At 35.3% G+C, this 25,329-nt stretch overlaps 1 protein-coding gene across 3 annotated transcripts in view; it reads left to right on the forward strand.

Moving 5' to 3' along the window:
• FSTL5 (follistatin-like 5) overlaps positions 1-25,329 on the forward strand; it is a 324,585-nt gene that overhangs the window by 223,068 nt on the left and 76,188 nt on the right. For all 3 annotated transcript variants that reach the window (XM_009325133.1, XM_009325143.1, XM_009325150.1), the window contains exon 7: positions 17,128-17,248. In XM_009325133.1, the coding sequence (XP_009323408.1) occupies positions 17,128-17,248 (121 nt within the window). The remainder of the gene's footprint in view (positions 1-17,127; positions 17,249-25,329) is intronic.

The raw sequence follows: 25,329 nt of genomic DNA on the forward strand, positions 1-25,329 counted from the left end.
CCTGCTCCTATGCCTTTAAGACTTCCTTCTTGAAGAACGTCCAGCCTTCTTGGACCCCTTTGCCCTTCAGGACTGTCTCCCAAGGGACTCTCTCAACCAGCGTCCTGAACAGGCCAAAATCTGTGCTCCGGGAGTCCATGGTTGCGGTTTTGCTGGCCCCCCTCCTTACTTCACCAAGAATTGAGAATTCTACCATTTCATGGTCGCTAAGCCCAGGACGGCCTCCGACCACCAATGATGTCCATCTAATTCTCCTTTCATGTATGCCTGGCTATTGCAGCACTTAAAACTCCAGCCAGAAGTAGAGAAGTTGAAACAGTGTTCCTAATAATGTCTAGTTTGGTCGGGTATAAAAATTTATCCTACCCCAGAGTAAGGAAAATTCAGGCGACTTTACAGAGGATCACTGAATCTGCGTTCTTTATTATACTTTTGCAGGTAAAATGAGATAGAAGTGACTGGATTTTTGACAGTTACCCAAAAATACTTACCAAATATGTTTTTCTTTATGTGATGATTAACATTTTTCTTCTAGAACTTTCTAAGGAAAATATCTGAATGTTTTCCAATGTTAAGTCTTTTCATATAGCTATATAATTGAATATTTGAAGGGAAAAAAAAAAGAAAAAAAAATAACTTAAAATAAAATTCAGAGTATCTTAGTAAAAGAAAAACATTCTTGTCCACTCTCATCTGAAGCAGTTTATCTTGTCTGGTTTAAAATCAGATTTGGGTGTCCATTTATTCTTAAGAATTTTGGTAACAACAATAGTTAACGCATTTCATTTCAAATTGTACTGTTACTTAATTGGGATGAGACTATATCTTCCTTTGTAGAGTATGTGCTCCTTCCCGGCAAAAGTCTGTCTTTGCAGACCTGTTTATGTTAATGAGAAATAAAATGGAATTGGCATACTCTGGCACAGTAAAATATCAATGCCATACCACTTTTGTCTACAAGATGTTTTAAATTTTGTGCAGCAATTTGGCAAATGTTAGGAATTCTGTGAAGTTCCTGCTATGTCACTTATAGTTAATGAAAGATGACCGAAATCCTCTTTTGCCTTCATGTTTTTGACATGATATACATTAGTTTTAACATCAGACAAGAAATTAATTCATGAAAAAGGCTTTGAAGTTTAAGCTGTGAGTGTTAAAAAATTAACATTTTAAATTACAGTAAAAGGAAGGCAGGGGGGAAAACCCACCTTTTCTCCCACCCTTCTGTATTAAAGATCTTATTTCTGACATGAATTCTACGATCAGTTAGCAACTGTTGATGGTAGGGTTATAATTAGAGTAAAATATAATTGAAACCAAGGGTTAGCTAGAGGGATCAGCGATAGAAAAAGTACTTCTGTGCATTTCAGTCTTCCAAAGTAAGACTGTACTACATATAAGAAAAGTTTGCATGATAGTATTTCAGTAATACAGTTACATATGGTGACAGTAGCGTAGAAGCTTTCCAATGAATAGTGCTGTCCCATCGTTTAGTATGAAAGCATAGAACAAAGGTGAAAAAAGAAGGTATAGTATACATAGCTTTGTGGTTTGTAAAGGACTTGTACTTCTAATGAATTTTTGGGTCCATCACAGAAGGCAGTAGTTAAAAAAGCAAAAATTAAATACAGGAGACAAATATAAACAATAATGGTGTACTGAGAAGTAAAATTATTTTGGTAGATCCCATAGAAACTTGAAGTCTGTTACCAAAGGGTTAGCTATTGTTGCAACAAAGGAGGATTACTTATTATGATTGGCACAGCGGTAGTAAAATTGAAGCAATGGATGTCTCACATAAGAGAGAACCTGTTACTCTCAATTCAAAGAGAGCACAAGCATATGGTCATGACTCAGTGTGATACTCTGATTTGCATATAAATCTTTTATATAACTGTTTTGTTTAACTGGAGTTTATGGTCTTATTTTCAACTGTGCAATTGAAAGTACTTGTGTTTGATTTTTTTAAAACTGTTATAATGCATAGGAAGAACAAGTACCTCAATTAGGCAGTTTGCTTCAAAATACTACTCAGTTTACTAAGAGTTCTGCAAGTAGCAGGATATGGTAAACTTTATATGTTTAACAAATGATGTGAGTGTTTAATAAGAACAAAGTTGCTAAATATCAGCACGATTTCTTTACTTTGTTAATAACAGCTGGAAAATATTAATGACCATTATTCACAATCCCTTTAGGAAATAGGGAATTTCCATCCTCATTTCTGTGACTTCAAGACAGACTAGATCTAACAGAAAGATATATACTGGAAAGGAGAAACACAAATATCTTACTGGACATAATGTGTAGAAAATACAAGATTTTGTTAGTTCAGCATTATGCTGTTGTATTTGTATATGAACAACCATCAAATTATATGATACCTGTAGGCTTATTAACTTTCTTCATAACATCTTGGCTTCATATTAGTAAAAGAACAGAAGTCATACTTCGTACATCTTTAGAAAATATGTTTGTCAGTGCCACCACATGCTGAAACTTTTTTTTTTACAGACAACTTCTGAACACTATAATTTATCTGGTTTTGTACCAGGATCTTCTTGCAATAGCTTACAGTTTACCTGATCAGAAGCCATGACCAGAGGATACAAAGGCTATCACTAAAAAGTATCATCACTATTCATTTATGTAGAGAGGGGAGAAGAAGAAAAAAAGAATTGTTCCTACATAACTAGTTTCAGTGGTTACAGTGAAAGTCTTGAGGTTGCTGCAAATGACACTGAAGTGTCTTTTCTTTCATTGACGTCAAGGAATTGATCTTGCCTAGTACAGCTTTCTTGTGATAAAAGATTAGACTGGTGAACATGTAATGTTGTATTAGTGGTTTGAGCAAAGGCAATGTGTGTGTGATGCTTGCAGACAATTAAGATTGGTATTAAATGTAAATTGTCTCAGCTTTCAATTTTTTATTAGTGTAATTCAGCCTTTGCTTGTTGTACTCCAGCTTATACTAAATGCTTAGTTCAGATTGACTGGGATTTGCTGTTTGCTTAAAAGGCTCGAAGAAAAATATTTTTATGAGTATTGAGTGTGTCAATCTGGGCTAGACCCTTATTAAGTGAAGCTGCTGTGTTAGCATTCAAGCTCCCAATATTTTGATTTTATAAACAAAGAGCAAAGGATGGCAGTGGACAGATGTCACTCACTTTGTTGTATGTATTCAGATATATACTTAAAAAAAATAATCTTTTGTATAGGAATTCCATTCAAAATCTTTCTAAGCATGTATGTGCCAGTATCTTATATAACATACTTGATAACAAACTGACACAAATGGCACTGTATTAATAATCCAACTAATGTGTGTGACTACCCTTATTTTCTCTCTACTGTTGTCTGGAGATCATACATTAATACTGCATATAAAATGAGAGATCATCTTAAAACTATTCAAGTTACAATATGCTTTTTTTTCCCTTGTACCCTAAGAATAACCTAAGGTGAGTCATTCTGATTTTCAAAATCAGGTTTGAAGGTACTAGGTCTATTTTTACTTTTTTTTCCCTGTATCTCCTCTTCAGCTACCACACAGTAGGAGATTCCCTAACAATCTCTGTCTTTTTTTGTTTTAGGTAGTTTTGTCTGCAACATGTTTGAAAGCTGTATGTGTTTGACAAGGTATTTTCTTGCCCGTTGTTTGGTTTATCACATGTACAAGGGTAGTTTGTAATAAAACAAAATTTATCCCGCAGAGCTTTTGCAGACTGCATAAAGCTTGAAAACACTCTACCTGCCTGTCTGTCTTACTCCTGGATAGTTCAGAAATACATGGGTTGGACTGGATGAGAATTGATTGAAAATTTTAGTAATATGAAAGTATAAAGGGTTATTTTTGTATTGTTTGTAGATTCTCTTGAGTTTGTAAAGAAACATCCCGAGAAATTTGTTTCTGTGGAATAAAATAAGTGAGTTCTATTAGTTTAGGATAAGCACAGTTCAGGGATCAAAAGATATGAATTATTGCCAACATAAGAAAAGGGGTTTGTACTCATGAAACTAAAACTGAAATACAGTATTTTATGCAATAGGAAGATCAAAAACTCTGATAAACTTTATAAATTTAAAACAAAAATGCTTGTAAGCTAATAAGTTCAATCTTATCCCAGTGTAATTATGAAGAGTTGATGTTTTTAGAATCGGGAAAATTTAGGAAGTATTCAATGATTTCTTTGCACTCTTCCTACAAATAAAATGTGTTTAAAGAAAGAAGGTAGAAATGGGGATGCTCTTGCTAAGCTCATTCCACAAATCTGACCCTAAATTGAGGCACCTTAAAGCATAAATTTTGTCAGTACTTCTGCTTCTTTGAGTCCTCCTAGGACTTAGATATCACTCTAGAATGTGATCTGATACAAGTAAACTGCACAGTGCAAAGCTAGTGTCTTTTTGCAGATCTAGCTTGGAGTGTAATAATAAATACATCTACAATTAAAGCCAATTTAAAAAAAAAATAAGAACAGTTTGGGGGAATTGTAATAAACTGTGGTAATTGGGTAATTATTATAAATTCATGTCACTGGTTATGATGTTAAATTGAAAAAATTATGACAGAAATGAAAGTCAAATAGCTTTATCCAATTAAATCTGATTATATAACAATTTGTTTTGTTAAAAAGGAGTAGAAGTTAAATGGTATGTGAGTCATTCTGAAGATCTCTGTGTGTAACATGAACCAATAAAAAAGACAGCTGTGTCAGAGCATACTGAAATTTCCATTTAAAATAAGCTGTATCTACTCAGAGATTTTGAATGTCTAAATAAATTAGCAGTCATTATTGCAGATTCATAGCAAAATAGCATAAAGTTACAGTTTTTTGGGAAGTAAAAGATTAGTAATGTTTTATGGCTAGCCTCAAGGGCTCTAGTAGTTTGGCAAAACTGTCACTTATGTCTAATTCATATCTCCCATATAGAAGATCCAAATTCTCTTTACACGACTACGTATAAAATGAAGTTGTTATTCTCACTGGTCATCTAGGAGTGAGGGGTTTTGTGGCACTTTGCTGTGTGGTTCCTCTCCAGGTTCTTAGGAAACTTGTAACATTATTAGGTTTCAAAATAACAAAACCAATTTTTAATCCACTGACATAGTTTGAAAAGCAGAAAGCTGCTCCATGTTTTCCATAGAATAATGGATGTTACCTTTTATTAGATGTTATTATTTCCTCATGAAGTGAAACCTCAGTCCTTACTGTACACAAGAGAATAAAGGAAAAATCATACATCTCTACTTATTTACATAGGTACAGTGTTATTCTATTCATTTATAGTCAGAGAAATAATCTTTTTCTCAGATTTGCTAAATACAGACAAATCCTATTCAATTCAGCTAGTGGTCAGGGCTCATGCATTACAAAGTCTTCTTTTAGGAAGAGCTAATAGAGGGTGATCTCTGCATTGACCATTTGTAAGACAAGCATAGGAAGATATTATCGTGGAGGCTCACGAAATGAAATTAGGCAGGTGATAGATTAAAAAACAAACTTTATTTAAACCAAAATTGTTTAGCAGAAAACTAACTAGAAATGAGGCTTCAACACTCCGACAACATCAGTAAACCACAGGTTCAGGATGGTATACGAGGGATTAATACTGCACAGCCGGCTTTAGAAATGAGGATCCAAAATGCGCACACTCACTTACCTATACGATGATGGCTCTCAACCTTGAGGAGTTTCCTTGGGCAGCGTCCCAACCCAAGGGGAGAGTCCCCGACTGCAGACATGCTGCCCCAAGGAGGACCAACTCAACTTTTCCTCTGGCGGGTCTCCATTTATACCCTAGTCGAGTCTGATCTGTGGTCAATTCTAATTGGCTAAGGGCCTTAACTTTCTTACTCCTTGCCCGAGGTGTATACATGACCATAATTACCGGCCCAAAGTGTGTACATGATGATCAGCACTCGCCACCATAAAGGCGCGAAAGTGAGGGTGTGAAAAATAAGGATGCAGCGGTCTTAATGTCCCCAGTCTTTATCAGGGTGGGTGCACCTGCCACAGATATACATGAAGACTTCCTCAAAATCTGAGATTTACTTAGATGTTCTGAATTACTCACTGGATGATCATCTTTTTCCCCATTGGCAGTAGAGTGATGCTAGTGAGGTCACCTTGCTGTGCTGAAAAATACCCTTGTAAAAATTACTCCTTTTTTTTTTTTTCCCCCAGTGTCACAAAACAGAAGGACCAATGAAATACTTAGAATGTCTAACTATAGCTAGGAAGTTTGTTTCCATGGTCAGCAGAGAGAGGTAGACGGTAACTCAAAGCAATGAGCAAACACAAGTCCGGTGAACTGTCCCATGAAAGGATTTTGCTAACTTTAGCTTTCTCAACTGACTGTAAAAGAAGCTTAGGAAGATTAATTTCCCTTGACTAAAGTTATCCTGCATTAATAACCACGAACTGTTGTCTGGTGTTACATTCTTCAGAATAGAGTTTCTTTTAAGATCCTGCCACTTTCTACTGTACTATACAGTACACTTTCTACTACTTACTATATTACACTGTGTTCTTTCTTTCTTTAAGCTTTGACTTGATTTACAATTTTCTGTCAGGCTGGTTCTTCAAACAGTGGATTTACACTAGATTAATGATTTGTTCTTATTGCAACTGTAAAATATGAGATTGAGAGAAGGTATGAAAAATTTGTGCTTAGGAAATTTAGGTTTTGTTTTCCCTTTTGAGCTAGAAGGAAAACTTAAAAAATCTTGGATTTGTGCCAAATGCAATTATTCTCAAATTTCATTATAGAACTTAATTTGTTCCTGACATGCAATAGCAAACCACAGAGTTGCATTGCTCTGCCAACATGAACAGAGAAACTGATTACTTGGAAAGTAGGAGTTGTAAAATTGACAGTAGCATGAAAAGCCTGAGCTGAATTTATCTGGCAAACCAAGCATACATCAATAATTATTTTTAAAAATGTTTCCAGTTAACCTTCAAAAGGTTATCTACTCTCTGTCCTTGTAATAAAGTAAGTTACAGATACCGAAAAATAAATGCATAGCATATGAACAAAAATGCGACATTAGTATTACTGGTACTTCCATGAGTCTACTGAAATCAAATGCAGAAAGCATGGAGTGATGTATAGGAAAAGAAGGGGGTTATGTGTACTGCCTGTGTTTTACAAGCAAACAACTGTTCTTTTGAAAATATCTAGATGGCTGCAATTACTAATGCAGCTTTTCCATAGCACACCAGTGCAAAATTTTAATTCTTAGGTGCAAATTATTTTCCTGATCAGTTCAGAGACATGATTTTTTTTTTTCCTTTTCCCATAAGAAAATAAAGATTTTGCTCTAAAAGGAGGGGAAAATCCCCATCCAAATTATGTTGTCATTATCACTGAGCTAGTATAATAGTGTTACAGTGTTTACATGATTAACCATCAGTAAAAAAGATACCAACCATTATATTCTTTGTTTTAAGTTTGTCAAAGACTGCAAATAGAAATACAGGTTTCATATGTAATCAAAAAACTATTAGTTCAAAATATTTGATGCTTGCTAATTCCATTTATTAAGGACCCAGTGAGCTGATTTTTTTTCTGTCTGAGGATAACATAACTAAGAATTCACATCTCCAGTTCTCATATCCTCATTCCTGTATTCTTTTAGTTTCCTTGTTATCTTCTTCTTTGTCTTTTTCTTCTTTTTCTTCTTTTTCTTCTTTTTCTTCTTTTTCTTCTTTTTCTTCTTTTTCTTCTTTTTCTTCTTTTTCTTCTTTTTCTTCTTTTTCTTCTTTTTCTTCTTTTTCTTCTTTTTCTTCTTTTTCTTCTTTTTCTTCTTTTTCTTCTTTTTCTTCTTTTTCTTCTTTTTCTTCTTTTTCTTCTTTTTCTTCTTTTTCTTCTTTTTCTTCTTTTTCTTCTTTTTCTTCTTTTTCTTCTTTTTCTTCTTCTTCTTCTTCTTTTTCTTTTCTATTTCTTCTTTTTCTTTTCTTTTTCTTCTTTTTCTTCTTTTTCTTTTCTTTTTCTTCTTTTTCTTTTCTTTTTTTCTTCTTTTTCTTTTCTTTTTCTTTTCTTCTTCCTCCTCTTCCTCCTCTTCCTCCTCTTCCTCCTCTTCCTCCTCTTCCTAAAGTCTGCAGTTTTGGAGTTAAGGGTAATATTTTGAAGTTCTTTAGAAGCTGAAAATTTTAAGGCCATAAGAAGATTGTATCAATTGTTTCTTCTGACCTACATGAAACAGGCCCCATAAAGTCAGTACTGTGAAAGTGTGTAAGTGTGAACTGTGGTGCATAAAAATGACTTTTTACTGTGTACCAAAGTTGAGATACTGATGCTTGGTCGTCTTCCAGGAAAAAGACATAGAATTCATCAGCTGCTCAGAAACTGAGCTTAGAGAGGGGAAATTTCAAAAGAAGATTCTTAACCAGTTCATAGATCTCTTAAATACAGTATGTTCAGTTTTATAAAATGGTCAGATCTTGGTGTAAAAAGCTGAGGCTGAAGTGCTGTTTAGAAAGTTATCACCTAGGCCTAAAAAATTACAAGAATAAAAAAAAAAGTTATAACCTCCCCCCAACAACAAAAACAAAAAAACACACATAAAAACCAGAAAGAAAATATTACCTATTTTTTTGAGTTCAAGATGAAACCTTTGGATCACTCAAGATGTGGAAGACCAAGGTACCAAGCCCTGGTTTTAATTATGTACATTAATGATTGAACTATGGTATACCTATATGTTGCTTGGAACTCTAAGCACTAGATCAAAAGTTATTTTGTGAGGGAGTTAGGTCTTCTTTTCTAGAACAATCATGTTTTATGATTTTAAAAAATATAAAAAAATCTTCTGTCAATTTTGGGTATAATGGCTTCAGATCATCTAAATCTAGACTACATTCCTAATTCAGTTTTCTGAACTTCTTAAATTCTCTGAAGTGAATTCTCAGTTATGTGTCGCAAGTGAGATTTGGACAGGGAATGGGGGGATGCAATAAGTGAAAAGGAAAATAAAGACATGATATTTTTCATTTTTGGGGAGATGTTTTTTAGGGGAAGTTTGTGATCTCTGGATGAGAGACTACTCAAGATTTGGAGTACAGAAGATTTTTGTACATAGCAAAAAAAAAAAAGTTATTTAAGAGAGCAATATATTGACAATAAATTAATTGTGGTTTAACACCCCCCCCAACCAAAAACAAAAAAAAATCCTAGTCTCTATGATGATGAAGGAATTCAAGCAGTCTGTTTCATTACACATTCTCATGTGGGGAGAGCTGGCAACAGTCTTTCTAGAGCTGTCAATGAATAAGTGTAGGCAAATGATCATAGACTCTCTCATATGCAAAGCAGTAGCATACGAAAGCAAGTTATAAAACTGAAGGAAATAATTATTAATTTAGAGACAATAATCACCTTTAGGTTTCTGTTGTATTAACACTACGACAACTAAGCAAAGATTCATTGTCAAATGAACATTTTCTTTCTATACTCCTTTCCTCGTTATTCATGACACGTGTCATGATTCTTAAATGTCAAGTCCTTCAACAGAACAGAGTTGCAGTGGAATCATTGTTAAAACAATTGTTCAGTTCTATCTTTTTTATGCATGACAAAAATAATTAGAGTTTCTCAATTTAATTGTATAAGTACCATGGCATTTCTATTTGAACAGTAGCCTATTTAACAAAAATCGAGCTTGTAGCAATGTCTTTAGGATCATCAAATATTTTTTCAAAGGGTAAAAAACCCTTTTCTAGATGTATTGCTGTTGATGTTTGAAGGTTCTGGTTAATTATGCTTGTGTGTGTCTGTATCGATGCAGTTTTTTTCAGTGACTTAGCTTGTGAGTTATTCTAGAAAACACTAAATATAGGTCAACATTCAGTGTCAAAGAAATCTGTCTATACCTCACCATCTCTTTCCAAATGCTGCTTACAACATTCAGTTCTCTTTGTATTGAATTGTTTGCTTTAATTAACAAAACAAACATTGAACTCAGTATAACAAGCAGGAGATAGTTGTTTTGTAGTTGTAAAAAAACCAAACCAAAACAAACAAAACAACCAACAACAACAAAAAAAACCCCATCCATAAAACTCAAACTCCGAGTGATGAAATGACAATGTTATGCGGGAATCCTATTGAAATACTGATGTCTCCAAGTAAAATAGCCACAAGGATATTTTATCCGTGGTTTCTGTGAAAAAGAAGGGAGAAGCCATAACACAGACACCCGTTTACTTAGAAAATAGCTATGGTACCTAAAGATATCATCATGCTACAGTGATCAGTCAAAGGCCTGGAACAGGTGAATGTGCTTCAAAGCTATATCTAATAACTTAGCGTAAGGAATGTTAAACTAGTCTCCAGACTGCATTGTAGCAGCTAAATGTTAATATACTACATCCTATGTCCTATTTTGTTCACAAATACCTTTGGCAGAGATTAGGCAAAAACTTTTAGACAGCAATAATATTGACACTTTGCTAGATAAAGTGTAAGTACCTCTAGTGTGGCTCTTTTGAAGAGCCATTCTTCATTCTTCCACTAATAACTTGAAGAGCAACACTTTGAAAACATGTGTTTAGCAAGTAAGAGGAAAAAAGTTAATTGAACTTACTGCTTCATACACTTAGAAAGAGATAAAGATGAAGAATATCCAACTAGGAAGACTGCTGGAGTTATTCAGGTGGGTTTTTTGAAAAGAAATCCAGTTGTATTGGTTCACATAATCAAAGTTAAAAAGTAAACATTAAAGGGGATTCTTTTTAGATTTTTGTAGTGGTAACTTACATAATGGCATATTGAAGGCTTGGTAGAAATATTGTCTGTGTAACTGAAGTGTTAGTACAGAAAGCTATAGTTCTCTTGAGAAAGGGAAGTTATTGACAGTCTTACAAGGTAGGTTAATTTTCAGGTGGGTTATTTTCTTCTCTTAATGAGCAACTACCAGAGTCATCTGAAGCACAGAGTTGTGCAATGTGAAATTCAGTTGCCCAAACACCTTTGGGCAAAGAAATACAGTGAGATATATGTTTTCTGAATTAATATTTTGAGTATACTTAGGGAAAAAAACCTGAAAAATTAAAGGGAAGTTCAATTTTCAAGTTTAAGTTTCAGTCTACAAGAAGACTGAAAATGTTATAGTGAAAGGCATCTTGAGTGAAATATGAGCATAAAATCGCTGAGTTTATGTTCTCTGGGGAAGAAGAAATACTGGAAAGTAATGCAGTGGGGACTGAAAAAAAAAAATCCCAATAAATTGGGAAAGTACTAGGTGAGATCTTGGAAGAATGTAAGAATAGTCATAATGGACCAGAGGTTTATCTAGCCCAGTATTTTGTCATTGATAACATTCAAAGAATAGAATGTAAGAATAAGGCAGCACACAGTAATATTTTTAATCAAAGTTCTTTTACTGTGCAGCTTACAGGCTCCCTGAGTGAGATATTACAGCTGTGTTTTCTGTTTTTAAAAGCTTTTGATACTGTTCTGTGAATTTGAGGAATTTACAGAGAAGGTTACAAAGGTTGTGAAGAAACAAAGATTGAGTTGATTTTAATAAGATGCATATAAGAATTCTATAAATATAAAGGCACAAAGGAACTAACTGTTTTCTGCTGGGATGTTGCCTTTTAGGACCAAACTAACAGCACAGAGGTTAAATGGGCTTGGATACCAAAACACTTTAATCACAGTTATATGTGGTTCCACGAATTATGCAACTTCCACGGGAGAAATGGTGCAGTCCAGGAGGGAAGCTGGAGTGGAATGGAGTGGGTGAGCATGGCAGCTCATTACATGGCCTCCCTGTCCTACAGCATGGGGAGGTGGCTCAATCCAGAAGTTGGGCAGGTCAGCATAGCAGGTCCATCTGGGTGATGTGCAGTCCTGAGGCTGGGGTGTGGGATCCCCCAAACGTCTCTTTGGTTCACTTTTCTTGTGTCTTTATTTCTCGTTGGAGTTGTCCCCTGTGTACCCATTGAGTCTTTCACACATCCCTGTGGTCTCTCCCTTGAGAGATCTGGTCTCTCCCCTGGCACTATCAGTTATAGGATTGGGTAGAGAATATTCAAGTCTTGATTGGCGTGTTCAAATTCACTCAACGCCAACAACTGCCTGTTGTCATCACTGGTGCTCACAGTCTGCACCTCCCAAAAATTCTCATTATCTTTTCAGTGGTGTTTTCACATTGATTAACAGGTTGTTTACACTAAGTTAACCTCTATTGCTATTAGGTTAATTATTGCAAATTTCACACAGGCTCAACCTATGCCAGCCACCACACTGGACCAAAACAGGAAAACCTTTGGTCACAAGCAGGTCTTTTTGTCACTGCGATCATGCAGTATGTTTGCTATATTTAGAAATTTTAGTACAGCTGAGCCTTGCTATTTTTCTATATTCATCTTTATGTGTGTCAATCTCAGTCAGATTTCCTTCTGTGGTATAGTGACAGACCTTCTGGATAGAGGAAATAGCACAGATATCCTATTTCTTGATTTTAGTACAGATTTTTACACCTTTGTAAGCTCAGGAAATGTTATCTAGATGCCACCAATTTATGAAGGGCTGCAACTGTGTTTGAAGATAGCACTAATTTAGACTAATAAGATAAAATTAAAGAAATAGCTGGAAAAGTATAGGAAGTCATCCAGCAAAGAAAAGGGCAATGTTTTGCATTTAGGAAAATTGACTTAAAAATATCCCCTGTATCAGCATACAATCTAAAACAATTGGTTAAATTAAACATCTGGAAGTTATAGTGGATAACAGGCTGAATATTAGTTTCATTGTAATCAAAAAAGAAAAAAAGCTACCAAAAGTTTTTCTCCAATTGCTTTGTAGGTAGGGCAATACATGATGGAACTAAATTACAGCAACATAAATTTAGATTTCATAATAGGGAAGCTGGGTAAGTACGAAGTGTAGAACCTCTTCCTTAAAGTTTTTTTTAAAGAACAGATTTGATAAACATGAGCTACCTCCTAAGTAAATCTCCTCTCAAGATTTTAAAAAAATTATTTCTTCAGTAGTAACTTTCTATGGAGCAATGGTAAATGGTTTTGCAGACTGATTCACACATTCGGGTAATAATCATAGAATCATAGAATCATTAAGGTTGGAAAAGACCTCCAAGATCATCGAGTTCAACCATCAACCCAACACCACCATGCCCACTAAACCACGTCCCTAAGCGCCTCATCTACCCGTCTTTTAAATACTTCCAGGGATGGTGACTCAACCACTTCCCTGGGCAGCCTCTTCCAATGTTTAACCACTCTTTCAGTAAAAAAAAATAATGTCACATGTATAGCTAAAACCATGATCAGTATGCAAGCATTCATCGTTATCTGTTACCTGAACACTTTGGTATGTTTGTGGTATTTTTTCCTTGCCATGAAATTGAATATACACAAATAGAACACAAGGAAATGCTCTACTGGACCTCATTAATATTCACAGAACAGTGGAGGAAAGCAAAGATCTGCTGCTTATCACTGATGTGATACCAGGGACCTCAACATTGCCTTAGTTTTTAAATAAACTGGAGGCCAAGTTTAACTGAAGAGCGTACGAGAAAGAGCATCTCTGAGTTAATGCAGAATTTTTCCTCCCCTTGATACAGGGAGACAATCCTTTTCAGCTCCACAGACATTACAGTAGTTCTGGGACAGTTGCAGAATGTATATATAAAGGCTTAAGGCAATTTCAGCCAAAGAATTTCTTAAATTACATGTTCTTGCTTAAACTCAAGATAATGTATCCATCTATAATACTTCATACAACTGCAGCTTCAGTCTCTTTGCTGCAAGAATTGTGCTCCAGTGATCTCTGGCTATTATCCACATTTAAATTGGTGACCTTGGTTCAAATGGACTATGGAATGCATCCCAGACAGGCAGGATGGCACTAGTAGGGATATTTTACGATGTAAGTAAAGAGGTGTTTCTAAAAATGTTTTGGTTCAATGGTATGATGCATATTTAAACACCTTTTTAAATGCCCTTTTTTTTCTCTTTCATTGGTAACAAACAAAGCATATGTTAGACAAAAAGGATAAGCTGAACCCGGGGAAAACTCTGTGCTAAATTTGAGGGGACTGTTTTTTCTCTCCTTTGACCATTGGACAGCCACCTTCACTGAGCTATGACTCTTTTTTTTTTTTTTTTTTCCTTTGTCAAAATCAATTACAGACAGGTTTGATCATAAAGGAGAACCAAAGAGAAAGTTTCAGAGATGTCCAGACCTCATATCCTATTCTATCATTGACATGTAGAATAGAAGAATTTACTTTCAGAACTTTATACTGTTGTTTGTAGATATAATGTCAGTAATCCCCATGTTTCCTCCTTTCCAGCTCCTGTAAAATTTTGAGCTTAAAGATGGAAAAAGAGAAAAGAAAGATGCCTGAGTCTGACCTATGAAAAGAGAGAGTACAACAATGTGGCTGTATCACAGGAGATTTCATTAGTCTGACTACCTGTGTTTATAAAAGTTCTCGTGTCACTTGCATAGATGTTTTTTTCTTAAACAGTACATTTGGTCAGACTCTAAAGTATGATTAACTTGAAGAGTTCTGAAAATTGGCAATTCAGACATGATTTAGCCAATACTACTGTGTTCTCTGTTACAGGGTTCAACATTAACATGTCTTTTTTTCATGTAATCATATAAGTAGTTGATTAAAACCTAAGAAATGCAGTGGCTGCTCACCTTGAACAGTAGTAGTTCCGTTTGCTCTAACATCAGCAGATTTTTTATTAATCCCTACAGATGTATACAATTTAATTGGACTGGAAGAACATTTTTATAATGCCTTAATGTTTACCTTTAGTTTGAGTGTGGTATCTTAGACAGTCATGATGTTAACACGCAATAGAGGAGCCAGCAAAAGGAAATGCTCTACTGGACCTCATGCTTACAAATAAGGAGGAACTGGTTGGGAATATAAAGGTCAGGGCAACCTTGGCTGCAGTGACCATGAGATGCTAGAGTTGAGGAGCCTAAGAGGAGGCAGCAAGGCAAAATGCAGGAGCACAACCCTGGACTTCAGGAGAGCAGACTTCAGCCTGTTCAAGGACATGCTTTGAAGAATCACATAAGAGACTGTCCTGGAAAGAAGAGAGGTCTAAGAGCACTGGTTGATTTTCAAGGATCACCTCCTCTATGCTCAAGAATGGTCCGTCACAATGAACAGGAAATCAAAGGCAGCCAGAGGCCTGTATTAATGAACAAAGAGCTCCTGACAGAATTCAAATAACAAGGAAGAAATGTGGAAGCAAGGACAGGTGACCCAGGAAGAACGTGGAGATGCTATTTGAATGTGAAGGATTAGGAAAGCCAAAGCCCACCTAGAACTGAATCTGGTGGGGGACATGAAGGACAGCAAGAAGGGCTTCTACAGGGCTTCAGGGCTATATCAGCAGCAAAAGGAAGACTAGGCAAAATATGGGCCTGCTGGTGAGTGGGGCACAGGACCTGGTGAAAACAGAAGTGGAAGAGGCTGATGTACTGAAAGCCTCCTTTGCTATGGTCTTTAACAGTGACCCTTGCCTTCAGGAAGACCAGATCCCTGAAATCAGTTTACAAAAGTAGTGCTTCTGTAATGAATCATCGAATCTAATGTGACACGTAGATATTGTAGTTTGGTGATTATCCCTATTCTAATGAATCGGACACCTGTTGGACACTTTGGGCTCTGTGTGTGAGCCTGTGTGTGTGAATATTTGTGTTGCATATAATTATAATGCATGTGTGTGTATATTTTATAGTACCATATCCTGTGGTTAATCACAAGGAGAGGATATTTTAAGTTATTTAAAGATTTTAAAGGCTATTTTAGAGGCTGTTGTGTTAAGGAGTATAAAATGGCTATAAGCTGACCCTGAATAAGTTTAGGATAAAAATAAAAAGAAAGCTGTATTGTATAAATAAGAATACTGAGAAGCCTTGAAATAGCTTTTTAATACATAAGAAAGGTAGCTGAGTTTATGATAGACTATATTAACATCAGGCATACGATTATAGAGCACGAGTTCCCTTCAGGAACAGGGCCTGACCTACATACCACAGGAGATTCAGCCTACTTTTTCCTAGTATGGAAGAGTGACTGTGTTTTGCATGTTTTTCGTATTAGTTTATACACTTTAATTTCGGAATTAAATATTTTACAGCAGAAATTATCTACTAGACTGAAAGACATTTTTCATAGTTCTACATTTCTGTTTTATATTCTTTACTCAAATAATTTAATCACTGTTTTATGTAAATATACTGCATATATAACAATAAAAAGATTGCTAGGTGAGACGGAAAAGAAACTAACTGTCAAGAAGTGTCCTTGAAAAAGTAAATCATGGAATATAATGTAGAAAAAACAACTCCTAGTAGGATTTGTACAAGCACTTTAGAATCTATGAGACATAGACTGGAAGAAGCTAGATTGGACTAGGACTGTTATTTTAGGGTGGCTCTTGCAGACATGAAAAATAATGAGGAAAAATAAAACACTGACTATTAGTTGTTCCATACATTTTTACAATAATCAGCATAGTTTACAACTTGTAAATTTTAAATGATATTGTATTAATTGTTGAACTGAGAATTGAACTGGGAATCAAAATGAGGGTCAAATTTTGCACTCCAGTACACTGGAACCTATATGCCAATTAAAGATATATGAAAGGATGAAATTAAAAACAGTGAGTCAAGCTTGAAGAAAAATATGGATTTTTTTTTTTCTGTGTATCTGTTCATTTCAAAGGATGACCACACTTCCACAGGATGTCGTTTACCTTGTTAAATTGTGCAGAGATTTAGTTTTTCTGTCTGATCAGATCCAATCCTAAATAGCTTTTCTGCTGTAAATAACTATCATAGCTAAATAAACAAACATATTACTTCTGTGGAGTTTAACTAATTGTTAAAATAAAGTTGTATTTTCTTGTACAGACACAATATATATGGCAAGATCAAACAACTCTGCCATTCAGAAATGTAATATTTGGGTCTCAGATTACTGTCAGCTATTCTGGTTTACTATTTGTGATGTCTGGTATTTACATCACAGCTTTGTTGCCAAGATGACAAGCATACTTACTGTAGAGATGCAGGCATAATTATGATAACCTTGTTTTTAATCTTTCCCGGTAGGATTTTGGAGATGATGGGTCCTTGTACATTACTAAGGTTACCACAACTCATATGGGAAATTACACCTGCTATGCTGATGGCTATGATAAGCTCTATCAAACTCATATTCTCCAAGTGAACGGTAAGGAAAAATGTTCTAATTACCAAGTCATAAGAGACGTGGATTTGGATTTTGTTGAGCAGATCTGTTGTTGCTGGTTTACTTTTTTTATATTGTGTTACGGCTTAACAGAAAAAGAGATACAATTATTTTTCCTTATTGTTCTCCTATAAATAAACTTGCAAAACAATAAATATAATAATTTTCATTTATTACTTCCATATGAATAATAGTTATTAAAAGGAGTAAAGATAGTCCAGAGGACTTGCTCTGCACTGTGAACTGTTCATCTGTGAGCATGTTTAGCATGTTATCTGCAGAATAATAAATGTTTTTATATATACACACACAGATAAAGTAGTTTTTAGTATTAATTTAGTAATTCTGGAGAACACCCTGGGAAAAATAAGTGTCTAGGTCTGTTGTGTTAAGAACATTGCATTTAATATAAGATTAACAAAATGCACTACCCTAGAAGTTTTGTAATTGATGTAGGCTTCTAAATTCACACTTATTATTTCGAAATCTAACCATGATTTTAGTAGAGTAACTCTAGGCATCTGGTTTTAAAATTTTAATCTTTATATTTTCCTACATCTGTTCAAGTTCTAAGGACCACTTTCCTGAACTCTGTACTTGGACAAAACTTAACTGCAATTGTTACTGGTGCCCTGAAGACGGGGCCTTTCCCTTCTCTTGAACCATAGTACCATCTCCTAGTTCTTTTTCCTATATGTAATTTTAAATTATTTTAAGCAGTTGTTCTCCTCCGCTGATGAAAGGTCCAAGGGTCCCACTGTACTTTATTCCCAGTGAGGTTTAATGTCTTTTTTTTGAGTGACCTTGTGCTTTCTTGTTATTTCAATGTTCATATTTATCTTTGACTCTTAAGTCTACCTTTCCGCATTAAACTGCCAGTATTTGTCATTCCATGTTGACACTTAATCCTATGCAGAATCATGTTTGAACTCAACCTTCTCCTGCAAATTTACTTTGCAGTAACAGGCTCTAACTTTCTCCTGAAGCATATTCTAGACATAGTTTCTTGGCCACTGCTGTTGCCACCATTCTTTGTTTTGTTAATTGTTAGTCAGTTGTATAAACTCTTATTATAATTGACTTTTCTTGACATCTGTTATCCAAAAATGCTGAAATATTTTCTGATAGTCATGTCTTTCATTGATATTCACACCAAATGCAGCTTCCAACATTATTTTACTTGTCTTTTAATATGAGTCATTCTTCTTTATTTTTTCCCCACTTTCTGTTGTTAATATCCTTCACACTTTAATGACTTTGATGTTTAGTGCTTGTTTGCAGTTTTCTTAACAAGTTGTCTCTGCCATTGTGTTTCTCCAGGAAACTGTCTTAGAATATCTATTTATCTGTCTCTTTTTTTTTTTTTCCAATTTCTCCCCCCACCCCTCAACACTTTATAAATGGAGTGTCCTCCATGAGCTAATACATGGCATCAACATTTTTTCCTCCTTCAAACTTTTCTTCAGGAATTCTTTTCTGTCATTAAAAAGTCAGGTAGCAAATACTGGCTAAACTAGTGAGAAGGCTGAAGTGCAGTCTTCCTGCAGACAGCAGAATTATTGGCGAGTTGGGCACATTAGAAGGTCCTTGACCAACTTTCTCCTCCTCTGTTTCATGTGTTCTGGTTTACCCTAATTTATTAACAAAATTATATTTTTGTCAACACATTCCCTACCTATTCCAGTGTCTTAAGAATCCTGAAGAAGTGCATTGCAACTGTTAAAATACTAGGATTCTTCGTGTTTGACTCAGTTCAGCACACTGAGGCAAAACTCCACTTAAGTTGAAGAAGGTTTTCTGCAAGACTAGAAAATCAAGAAACATAATTTGGGATAGGTGAAGGAGGACAACTGTAGATTTTTCTCATCATGAAGTGTCTGTCAGGAAATTGTATATTTCATCTGCAAACCACTGTAAACCTTATGGTGCCAAAGGCAATCACTGCTGTTGCTGCTCTGTATCATTCATATAAATTTAAAGTTGTCCAAACAAATTGACCAGTCCATGTTTGCTCTGCTCAGATAGCTGCTGTTCCACAAGCTGGCACTAGATTGGTACCTTCCAACACCATTTTGGATGTTGATTTTTGGGGAGTGAGGGAAAGAGGAAAGGAGTCCTTTTGAGAAATAGGATCATTTGCTGTGCATATTGTGGATAAATGGAGTTAAAACCATTGAGATTAAAGGTCAAATGAACAGCTCTTACACAGTTTAGATCTGTACTTCTAAGCAGTAATCTTCCTAAGCACAGGCATGATGGTCGGTTCTTGTAGCTGTGATAATGACTAATTAATATAATGATACTTGTATTAACAGGAGAGTCAGACAAAAGGTTAATGAGATAATGAGGCTCCGTTGATCACAGAGATCGTATGTAAAGATTCAATGAGAAGAGTGTAATTAGATTTTAACTTCTTTCTTGATTTCCATTTGTGTAAATCTATATATTTTTAGAAAAAAATATTTATATATTTTACATTGACTAGTTTGCAAATATTATATGTATATATAACTTTGATTTATTTTTGTCCTGGTTTCAGTTGAGATAGAATTAATTTTCTTCCTAGTAGCTAGCATAGTGCTGTGTTTTGGATTTAGTGTGAGAATAATGTTGATAACACACTGATGTTTTAGTTGTTGCTAAGCAGTGCCTACACTAGTTAAGGACTTTTCAGCTTCTCACGCCCTGCCAGCGAGAAGCTGGGAGGGGGCACAGCCAGGACAGCTGACCCAAACTGGCCAAAGGGATATTCCATACCATATGACGTCACGCTCAGCCTATAAACTGCGGGGAGCTGGCCAGGGAATGGTGACCGCTGCTCGGGAACTGGCTGTGCATTGGTCAGCGGGTGGTGAGAAATTGCATTGTGCATCACTTATTTTGTATATTCTTTTATTATTATTATTATTATTATTATTATTATTATTATCCCTTCCTTTTCTATCCTATTAAACTGTCTTTATTTCAACCCACGAATTTTACTTTTTTTTCCTGATTCTCTCCCCCATCCCACTGCAGGGCGGGAGGCATGAGTGAATGGCTGCGTGTTGTTTAGCTGCCTGCCAGGTTAAACCACAACAAACCTTTTAAGATTAAAGTCTTTAGGAAATTTTTTTTGAGTTTTGAATTGTCTGGTACAGTAGTAAAGAATAATGAGTTTCCTTTGTAGTCTTAACAATGCAGATAATCAGCACTGTAAAAGACGTTTTATGGTGAGAAAATTAAGTCTAATCTTATACAAATAATATGGTAAATAGTGTAATCAATATTATAATAAGTTGGTATTTAACCCTTTTTCTTATAAGCTATAAAAAAAACCCCAAAATACAAAGTTGTAATGGTGCAGGAGTAATCATTTAATTAAATAATGCTAGTTATTAGCATTTACAGAATACTTAAAACTGTCAAAGTGTGTAATTTTGTGACTATATGATTCTGAGACTATATCTGTCTGAGCCTTGTCAGTTTGATTTTTTTTTTTTCCCCCCCTCCATATATCTGTGATATTGAAACTCATTCCATCAGGTATTTTTCCTTTATTCTTGTTGACATGACATGTCATAAACCCCGTGAATTAAAAAGTCTGTTCTCAGATAATGATAGGTATATGTGATGGTCTTAGTATCACTGAAGACAAAGAGGAGCTATGTAATTCAATCCCCCATAAAATATTTATAATAGCAACTCCATCATTTGTTCATTAAAATCTATCTTTACTTAATTTGTATTTCAGGTGGATTTGTATCATTTCCCTTATGTTTGTGTATTAGTCGCTGTTTTTTTCCACAGCAGCCATTCAAAAGTTTATAAGGGAATGCTGGTAGAGTTCTTCCAAGGTAGTAAACAGTTGTCAGAGCAAAAAATTTGTAACAAACTCAGACATTCTTGTAATACGTGGTGTTGTATTTGGTAGGGGGCCACCTGTCTCTGAAATGCCCTTTGATGGTATTAATATATTCAATTAACCACTTTATATGTCGATATTCAGCTATTTAAGAGAACAGAGGTGTAGACATCAGTTAAGTGAAAAAACAGAATTTGACTAATAAAACAAGATTTTTTCCTTATGTTTATGTTATTCTTATGTTAATTGAAGTGTTAAAGGAGCATTTAAAAAAATTATTACTCTTTCTTGTTATTACTGTTCTTAGGATTACATGAATGTGATATCCACATCTGACACAAAAAAAGCCTTGAAAGTTGCTATTGAAAAAGCTGAAATACCTAGGAAGTTTGCATTTTCTCATTAACTCAATGTTTATCAAGTTACGGATCTATGCTGTCTGTAACCAGCGCTGTTAATAACACATTGATCATGATGACAGTTATAGACATAATACCCAGATGAGCTTAAATTTAATTTTTTTTATAACTCAGTTTTTCTATTTTACAAGCATATACATGTCATAGCCTAGATTTTTCAAAGTGTAAATTTGAGGGGTTTCACTTTGGAAAGGTGTTTCTAGACAATAAACAAAATGTCATTAACCATATTATAAAAAAAGAGGAAGACTTCCTTCAAATTCAAATCTGCTCTAAAAATGATATGAGTTTATGGTACATGTTACAAATCAATTTATACATGTAGCACCAATGTGACATTTTTCTTTCTGTTTATGTATTAACAATGTTATCCTACTCACTGAGCTTTCACATCGATTTACAAGGAAAGTCCTTTGCAGAGAGGTGACAAGAATTTTCACTACCTTAGTTCCAAGACAAAAGGCCTATTAAAAAATCCAGAAGTTTTGATACCTTAAGGTAAAGAAAAGAGAGTCCAGACCCTCAGCTAGATATAAATTGGTGTTTTATAGTGCCTGAAGAATTGTTTACCACCTTTGTTTTTCTAAACAAAATATCTCAGTTTAATCAAAACAAAGAGTTATCATATACAGCAATAGAAGAACCTAGTTCACTATATATATTACATGTTTCTTTCTTAAACACATACATTCTCCCTGGATTCCAGACAGCTTGAACAGACTATTTTCTCTCTTTTATTTTTTTTTTTTATTTTATTTTCCCCATTAGACCTGACTGAAATAATCTTCAGGGGTTTTTATAGCAATTGTATGATGTATCAAGTAGTTACATATTCATCATATTTGGAACCAACAGTCTCACATGGCTTTTTGAACTGAATGATAAGGGATGTAGGATTCATTCAATTGCATATTATATACACTTCTGCTAAATACAATCATGCAATGTTTTCTCTCCACTCCTTTTTTGACCTATGTAATGACCTTTCCCTTATAAAGTAGGTTTCTTTAGGTTAAGATATTAGAACATACCTCTTTAAAAGTCAGCGGGAACAATCACATTATTTGTGTACTTAAAATTTGCTTTCTGCTAATATTTATGGTCAGTTACACAAAAAAGTGATTGAAATGAACCCAAAGAGTTTATATCAAACTTGTCATATCAAATTAATTTTTTTAGACTGAACCCACACTGCACTAATATTTTAATTGACTGCATGCCTCAGTTGCACAGTTCTTGGGGGCATATTAAAAGGTAGGCTCCAGGGTAATATGAAATAAAAAATTATAATACAAAACAAAGGTTGAAAAACTTTTCTAGTTGTATAGATAACCTATCAGACACAGATTTGCTGAGGAAAGTGGGAAATGGTGGCAAATGGAGGAATGATAGGGCAAGAAAAAAACTCTAGTGTCATGCAAGCACCTCTGTGTCTGGGAAAACACTGCTAAAGGGAACAGGAGCTACTACAAAAATATGAGATAGTAGAAGAAAACTCAGGCCTGCTTTCACTTGAGCAGGTGCTGACCTTCACATCTCCTAACCCTTGAGTAGTTAATTTAGCACCAATAGCATCTTGTGATGTAGGGTTTGATTTTGTTTGTTCGTTTGTTTAGGAAGTATTTGATTTCAGTTTTAATATTTTCTAAAACTTTGCTAAGAATGAAGTTGCCCCAAAAATATCATCTGCTTTTTGCAGATGATAAACTAATACATTCCTTTATCTATGCAATGAAAATTCTCCAAAATCGGACTCTTAGAAAATTTCTCTTCACACACACTCAGTAGAAGTCTGTCAAGGTGTGGTAGTTAAATTCTTATAAGTTTTTATATGCAATGAGAATATTTCACTGGCACAAAACAGACAAGAAATATCCTAAGTAGTCAGAATGCAATGAGTGGCAATGCTTTGCTATTGGTCCCAAAAAGTTGTTTGTGTTGCTGAGATGTTTGAGAGTGTTAAAAGATGACAGTCCTGTCTCTAAGGAGATGGAACTCCTTGCTCTTCTTGAGGCAAGGTGGAGAAATAAACTATTTGGCTTTGATGCAGTGGGAAATCTGCAACATGGGGTAGGCCGCTAAAGGACTTTCTGTCAAGAAATGCTGAACAGGGTAGGCGTGAAAATTGGACCCTAGGAAGTGAGGCAGAGGAAGATTGGGAGCTGAGGTGCTGAAAGAGGCTCAGGCCATCTGAGCGTGTGGTTGAGTGGGGCTCAGTATGAGAAACACAGTGGGGAAGGCAAGGTCTCCGTACAGAACACACAGATCCTATGGTGGAGGAGACAGAACAGAGAAGTGGAGGGGGAATGGGAATGGGAATGTCAAGCTTGAGATGAAAAGTAGAGATCTGTGTGCATAAAAGCAAAGTCCCTTCCAGAAACTCAATAGAAACCTTAAATCCCTGATTTTTATATGCTCTTGTTCTCAGCTGGTAGTCTAAGCAATTAGCTGTCATAATTTTCACATTTTTAATCTTCTTCCATGTTCTTTTATTATATTTTTTGCAGTTTCCATATTGGGGTTATGTGTAATTTTCTGTGTATGTTATTTGAAAAGACCCTCATCTCTAACCGAGTTTAAAATATCCCTGAAACCTACTGATTTTCACATCTTATCTGAGATACAGTACATTTGTGTATTTCTTGCAATGTAGAAATCTGAGGCATTTCTATGCTCTAATAGGACAGCATGCTGGGACATTTCTTGTAAACAGTTGGATAGCATTTGAAAATATTTAATCTCGTGCCAAAATAGACACAGTTAATTTTTGATCTTGTTATCTTCTTTCATTATCAACTGATACTTCATCCTCTACCCAGCTGTGTTTTGTGACACCAGCTAAGTATTCCACATTTTTAACACTGCATTAAACAAAACTTTGGAGAATAGGAAATATATTTCTTTAACCTTCATTACAGGATTTTTTTTTTATTGTTAGAAACAACCTCAAGCAAGTTCTCTCTATACATAATTAAAGATAAGATCAATAATTATTCATCTAAAAAATCTACACAGCAAGATTTTTAAATCTTGCTTAATCATTGATTACTGATAAGAATATGTCCACTGTGATGTCATATGCCCTCTCTCTGGTATGTAGCAGATTTTTAGTTGGTAAGCATATACTGCAGCAAGTTTCCAAACCTTGGAAAAGTAATGTCAACAATTCTTATATTTTGCTAATAACGAAACTCAGAAGACTAATCTTATAAATGTCCCGTTTAACATCTTCATTAATGATCTGGATGATAGGGCAGAGTTGTACCTTCAGCAGGTTTGCAGATGACACCAAACTGGGAGGAGTGGCTGATACACCAGGGGGTCATGCTGCCATTCAGAGGGAACTTGACAAGCTGGAGAAATGGACTGGCATGAACCTCATGAAGTTCAACAAGGAGAAGTGCAAAGTCCTGCACCTGGGGAAGAACAAACCCATGCACCAGTATATGCTGGGAGCCACCCAGGTAGAAAACAGCTTGGCAGAAAAGGACCTAGGGGTCCTGATGGACACCAGGTTGAACATGAGTCAGCAATGTGCCCATGTGGTAAAGGCGGCAAATGGTATCCTAAGCACAGGAGGTCCTGTCTGAACATCAGGAAACATTTTTTTTACTGTGAGTGTGACTGAACACTGGCACAGGTCGCCGAGAGAGGTGGTATAGTCTCCCTCCTTGGAGATATTCTAAAACCTAGGGCAACTGGCTTTAGGTGGCCCTGCTTCAGCAGGGGGACTGGACAAGATGAGCTCTGGAGGTCCCTTTCAACTTCAACCATTATGCGATTCTGTGATTACATGTTTT

This window comes from Pygoscelis adeliae, unplaced genomic scaffold, assembly GCF_000699105.1.
Source record: "Pygoscelis adeliae isolate BGI_AS28 unplaced genomic scaffold, ASM69910v1 Scaffold170, whole genome shotgun sequence".
NCBI lineage: Eukaryota > Metazoa > Chordata > Aves > Sphenisciformes > Spheniscidae > Pygoscelis > Pygoscelis adeliae.